The sequence below is a fragment of the Apostichopus japonicus genome, chromosome 9 (genome assembly GCF_037975245.1).
Source record: "Apostichopus japonicus isolate 1M-3 chromosome 9, ASM3797524v1, whole genome shotgun sequence".
Classification (NCBI taxonomy): Eukaryota; Metazoa; Echinodermata; class Holothuroidea; order Aspidochirotida; family Stichopodidae; genus Apostichopus; species Apostichopus japonicus.
In genome coordinates, this window is record NC_092569.1 from 19790911 (window position 1) to 19797435 (window position 6525).

The 6525-nt window shown below is 38.5% G+C and overlaps 1 protein-coding gene across 1 annotated transcript; it reads left to right on the forward strand.

Annotated features, from left to right (window-relative positions):
- The first annotated feature begins 524 nt into the window (after nt 1–524).
- On the forward strand, nt 525–5419 carry LOC139973116 (uncharacterized). The gene is made up of 4 exons (XM_071979548.1): nt 525–1845; nt 2673–2857; nt 3313–4065; nt 5055–5419. The coding sequence occupies exons 1-4, from the start codon at nt 1471–1473 to the stop codon at nt 5251–5253; spliced, it is 1512 nt and encodes a 503-aa protein (XP_071835649.1). The 5' UTR covers nt 525–1470; the 3' UTR covers nt 5254–5419.
- The last annotated feature ends 1106 nt before the right edge of the window (nt 5420–6525 follow it).

Genomic DNA, 6525 nt, shown 5'->3' on the forward strand with positions numbered 1-6525 from the left:
TCCTATGACTTTTATTGTCAAAATGTTGCCTTCTTTTACATTTTAAGTCTAATATTGAGACACAATTGTGTCTTTAAAAGTCAAAATTGTGACTTTGAAAGTCAAAATTTTCGATGATAATAGTCAAAATTTTGAGAAAAAAGTCTAAATTTTAAGATGGAAAGTCAAAATATGGAGATTAAAAGTCTAAATTTTGAGATTTGGGGACACTTCCCCCCCCCCCCCCCCATGTCCCTATTTAGCTTTTGTCGAATTGTGCTAGGTATCGATAAACAAATAGTGTAACAACTATTGGAAGTTATTGTTTCTTCCGTCTGTTGTACACTTCATAGTGTGTCTTCCCCTTTAATAAGGGAACCTGTGACGTGTACATGGTCGAAAAGTGGAGCGGCGACGTGGGTTAGGGTGGTTAGGGCATAGTGGTTCAATGTGCAGATAAGTTGTAGCAAACGTCTGATAAGTAATTCAATGCACCGCTGTGACAGCTGTGGTGTAGCATGTATCAGCAGAGCTCCAGGGCAGCAATTGAAATGGGCCTCAAAGAGGGTTCATATTCACCCAAGCCCACCCATGTATTGATATTGGGTGAGCCAAGTTACATATTTTGCTTCTCTAGACGCACGGATAGTCCTCACTATGAAAGGTAAAAACTGTCAGTAAATCTTCTAGAACCCTTAAAAGTACGCATTCTTTTGCCTGTAGGCTTTTGCCGGTAGGCGTGTGCCAATGAGGCGGTCCGCGTTTCCTATGACAGATTCTAGTTTCCTAAGATCATTCTGACTCGCGCGACCAAACCAGACTAAAATGTTTAAAGCTAAAGTACTTTCAATAATAGCACGATAAAAATTAATTAAAATATTCTGACTGACACCATACGATATTGATATTGGGTGAGCCAAGATAGATATTTTGCTTCTATAGACGCACGGATATTCCTCACTATGGGATAGCCTATACTCTAGTAGTAGTAGTAAGTTGAGTCTCGTCTTTGCGACATGCTCAGTGATTAACCTCCGCCACGTATCACGATCTTGCGCAAGGTTTATTGCTTCCTCGGTTTATAGCCTACTCTGGGCGATTGTATTTATTGCACAATGTGTAACAGTATATAACAATAGATCTTTTCAAGCGCTCAATACATTTTGAATATAAAACCGAATTGAAGCGCCGGTGCGCGCGTACGTGTTGTCTTCTTCGGTTTGTTTGTAAGAAGATTAGGTGACGTGTCTGCAGCAGCATCGCGCGCATTATAATATATGTGATTATAATGCAGGAACTACGAGTAGAGAGGTGTTCACTGCTTATGAGCAAATCACAGATTTTGTGTAGCGCGTCGTCGGCGCTGTAATATATCACCGGAACAAACAGCTAAACTGCAAAAAAAAAACATACTTGTAATGATCACGCGGTAAATGGTAATGCGTTTAGGCGAAATGATAACCATGTTTAAATTGTGACGCAATAACGACGATGTTATGCCTATCGTATCATATGTTATATATAGACCTATGGTATGCAACATGTACATATCTTATACAATATAGTTATATCGGTAAAGGCGTAGTGAGTTCCAATTCGTTGACAGTTCAGTGTAGAATCAAGATGGCCGATAGGATTTATCCCAAGTTGTCCACGAGAAATATCGAAGCAGAAACGTTGCATGAAATTCAGTCTCGACGAAGCCAGCGTGAAGCGAATTTACTCAGTGGCATCAACTCTAGAAAAAGTATAAGTGGGTTATCTTCCGCATCTTCTATTAACAACAACCAAACTGTAAGTCAAAAGTTTTGGCGGGATTTTGGACCGTTGGAAGTCACGACATGTGTCGCAAACGACGGCAAACAAGTAAGTCGGTATCAAAGTTGTTATATTAACTATTTAATATTCACCATGACTGCTTCACATGGGTGTAGATAGCTTTTTTTTGTAGATGGGAGGTTGGGGGGGGGTGGGGGTGGGATGTATATATGCTTAAATCAAATTAAGAGCCTCTGTCGCACCAATAGTATTCGTGAGATATCAGACGATCTTGCCAGTCTGAATATTCGACTCATTTTTTCTTTCTTACACGTGGAGTGATATTCAGGACAGTTATTTTTTGTCATTAGAGCCCTGAAAAAGCACGTGTGTGGGAGTGGGGTTGGGAGGGGGCGTTCATTTTGTGTTACGTCCCCCACAGCTGGGGGACAGCATGGGGGACATGTCCCCATTGTCCCCCATGGGTTCTACGCCCATGCTTGGTAATATTCATCCACAGGCTTTTACCATTTTTTTAGAGCAGTGTCTTCAGTCACTATATATAGGCTTAGTCTCCGGAGAGTTTAAGGACAAACTCGCGTACCGTAACTTCTTAAATAAGTTTACAATTGGTCAAATCAAGGCAAAGAAAACCAGACTGGTTTGAAGCTCCTGAGAAAAAGGACGCAATAACAACAGTAAATTTAATAAATAATCATAGTTTTACCTTAAAACTGGTTGAAGGCAATGCCGTGTCGGCCTACAAAGAGCTGAGGGGAGTGTTCATAAAACCTGTTTGTTATTTTAGAGATACCTATCGGGAGCGATTGATAATAATCGTTTATGTCTAGCTGTGATAGTGCATAGGCCTTCTAGTAATTAGCCTATTATTGTTTCTCTTCTAATTAGCAATTCTTTACACTTCTACACTGCAGGTGGTGATGGTATTTCTGGAAGGAAGGGTTTGTATAAATGGAGAGCCAATCCGAGTGTTACCCAATGGTAAGATCCTGCTGAGTAATGGCAAGACAGATACTCAATACCAATATTACTTTGACTGTGCAATGAAAGCAAGGAACCAGATGAAGCATGCAGGAGATGCCTCTCAAGGAATAACACGGTTAGTTACAAATAGCTGGTCCGTAACAAAAGAAAGTGAGAGGGGTAGATCTTACCTGTTTATTTCCACTATACAGAGGGACCTTCCGCGATGGAGGGTTTGAGAAATATTTGCTTTGGTACGTTGGAATAGATGCAACATTATGCCATCATTTCCATATTGCAAAGTAAAATGTCGCCAGTTTAAGCGACTTTTTAGATATCAAATATAAATAAATATTAATAATATATGTATATATATATATATATATATATATATATATATATATATATATATATATATATATATATATATATATATATATATATATATATATCGTCCTGGTGTAAGGTCACGTTTAAGAATGTGTTTTTGTTTTCTTATTACATGTATTAAGCAGTTGTCCTGAGTTAATTAAAGAAACACGAGTCATGTAACTTTGCCTATTTCATTTTGACATTTATTTATCTTCACAGAACCAGTGTATTAAATCCAATACAACGGCTGCACGATACAGTCTGTGAACTCAATTCTTCCGTAGCCCAGCTTGCGGAAAGGTATATTCACTTGTCATCTAAACCTCGCCGGATTTTTTGCAAAAGGAAACAAAATGCGTATGTTCATTCTGACTTGACAAGCTTGGTGTCTTTACTAAATACTTTAAACGATGAGACGGATGTAGTTTCGCGAAACCATGATGATATACATTCCAAACTCTATGACAATGAACGTGCATTAGTGGCACTAGTTAAAACAGTGAAGTGTTTCTCGAGTGAAGCAATCTTGAGTGAGCCCGGTAAATACACCAGTGCCGTATACAAAGATATGTATGCAAAGTATAACGAATTAGCCACACGAGAAAAGGAGATGACGGTAGAGTTGCAAGAATTGAGATCACAAAATGAGACCCTCGATGTCGACAAATCTACCCTGGAAAGACAACTACAGGAAAGAATCTCGCAATGTGATGAACAAATGCTAGAAATAAACACACTCCGTAATAAGAACAGGCTACTGAGCCTCAGTCATACTAAATCTGTTTCGCAAAGCCTGGATCTGGAAAATCAGTCATCTATCTTAGAAAAGCAACTAGAGCAACTTCAAGACAAGTCAAAGAAGGAACGAAGGCATTCTAAAGATATTTCAGAAAAGCTGAGATATTTACAGAAACGATTACACAAGGTCACCATGGAGAAGGAAAAGTTGAGTGATGACCACCGAAAGACCACGTAAGTATGCATTCATACTGATGCATCTCGCGTCAGTATGGGCAGCGGTGGATGTGGACACAGGCGTATACATGCCCCACATCCTCCTCTGTTTGGTAATGCTTCAAAGGTGCCTCAAATAAAAATAATAGAAGTACCCTTTGTCATTGATAATGTATAACCTTTTTTCCATTTTTATAAAGAAAGTGGTGTAGTGTTTTGTCATTTAAAGAGTGCCGTCTTGTTGAGTGAGTTAGAAGTACTAGTACCGGCGTACCGCCCTGTCATTGACAACATTATAAAAAGAGAGTTAAAGTTGTCCAAAAGATAGTGCCGCTTTGTTGAATCTAGTATGCATTCCAATACACTGTATTTTGTGGTATACAGAATGAACAGACGATCCAAGGGTTCGGAAAGTTCTCCCTACTTTGAACATGTAATTTTGCCATCTCAATTCAAAAGGCGGAATAGTATATATGTCCCGCGGCCTCTTGTGGTTTGTTCTTTCGCCTCGCTACCAGATTGAAGCGTCTTCCACCGTCTGTGTGTGTAATATTGTGCACATAACTGAACAACCTTCAATCTAATTCCAACCATCAAAGTATAGTGCATGTAAACGTAGGTGGTTGCTTGTCATTGTGCACAAGTAAATATCTGTTTAATCCATTTACAGAAAACTTGTATCCCGCATATGTAATCTGAGTTTAAGTTGACGTTTTACCTTGTCAAAATTTTTACTTTCATTCTTAATCTAGCTTACTCTTTCCTGTGTGTTGCATTACCTTTTGGCAATTATTGTGAGATATTGAGCGATTATTTTGGATGATGTTTCCGGGTATATTATCTAAATATTGAGTCCGCCATTCAGAGACTGAGGTGATTCACTAAACCGCTCTGACTTACCTTTGGATTAAACAAGTACATATAGTACAGACAACATGAGTCACTTTATGAATGAACGACGAGATAATTATGACGTCAGCGACATAATTATGTTTTTCATTTTCCAGCGAAGATGTTCACAAGTTGTCATTGCGTAGTCGTCAACAAACCAAGAGTATCACAGCACTTCAAGAAGATCGACGAAAGGTTGAACGTGACCGAGATCGATTGATTAAACTCGTTCGAGGCGCTCTTCAAGACAAACAGAACATGACGTCATGTTTATCCAACATCGACGAGTCCAAAAGTCGTCTCAGACTGAAGTAAAATCTGAAAGCTAGCACATCGGTTTGACGATAATTTCCATGTTTAAATTTAAGTAACTTATTGATATCACAATATGGTATATTCTGTTTTGTTACTGTAACAGTTGAATTAAAAGCCATTTAATTTCTAGTGAATCGGCTAATATGACAATGAATCAGGAAAATGACTGTTTGTTTGTGAGTGTTTTATTTCTTTATGCTCTATTCTATAGCATTAAAATGTAAGAGTCTTGCTCGCTATCACTGAAAAGTCCTAATTCAGCTCCATTCATACAAGGTGGATATATATGACACCAACATGGAAAGTTCAATGTGTGTATGCCATTCTGACAATGGTTTGTTGTGAACTTTGCACAGAGTTATTGTCAATATGCCTATATTTATATATATATATATATATATATATATATATATATATATATATATATATATATATATATATATATATATATATATATATATATATATATATATATATTTGTTACGTTGGAATGCGAGAGGTCTCGATAACTAATTTTTAACGAGACACAAGCCTGGGTTCGTTTCCGTAAGGAAAACAGACAAATTGACGAGTCTAGAGATTTTAAATGAGAACGTAAACTATATTGAACAATGGAGTCCGAACCAACAACAACAAGTGGTAATTACAAATATATAGAAAATTACTCACAAACTTAACAAGATAGGATACACTTTAAAACACGCTGGTCTCTTCCAACGGCGATATCCCTCAGCGGCCACGACCTTGATGACGACGATTCTCGGTCCGTTGTACCGCGAAATTCACTGGTCCTCGACGAAGTTTCTCGCGATCCCAGAAACAGCAGTCACCTTTTTTCCGGCGATGCTCCAATATAGAAGACGGACTTCCAGCCACAATAGAGTGAAGCACAAGTCGAACTTCTCGCCGACTAAATATTACCAGAGTCAGTCCAAAATCAGCTTTATAGCCACCAACTCCTGGCGTAACGAACTTCCTCAACGGAGACAGAAATTCTTCACCTTCTCCGAAATAAAGACTGGAAAACTGTACTTTCACAGCAAAGTCCTCTTCAAACTTCTGAATGGAAGTGTAGAATCAATCTTGTTATCGATATCTCAAACCTTCAGAAACTACTGGCAGTTGAGCACTGACGATATATAGTAGAATGGTATAATAAGTGTCGTCGTTGGTATTCGTTCAGAAACTGAGAAACTCTCCGATCTGGGCGGGCTTTTATACGATTCGCCATGTCAAGAATCATCTAGATCTTTCTCGATACACCTGACCCAG

Excerpts from the sequence above, each read along its gene's own strand:
- LOC139973116 (XM_071979548.1), top strand. The coding sequence starts at position 1,471 with ATGTTATGCCTATCGTATCATATGTTATATATAGACCTATGGTATGCA. Across the intron at positions 1,846-2,672 it reads TCGCAAACGACGGCAAACAA|GTGGTGATGGTATTTCTGGA; the intron begins GTAAGTCGGTAT and ends TCTACACTGCAG. Across the intron at positions 4,066-5,054 it reads GATGACCACCGAAAGACCAC|CGAAGATGTTCACAAGTTGT; the intron begins GTAAGTATGCAT and ends TTCATTTTCCAG.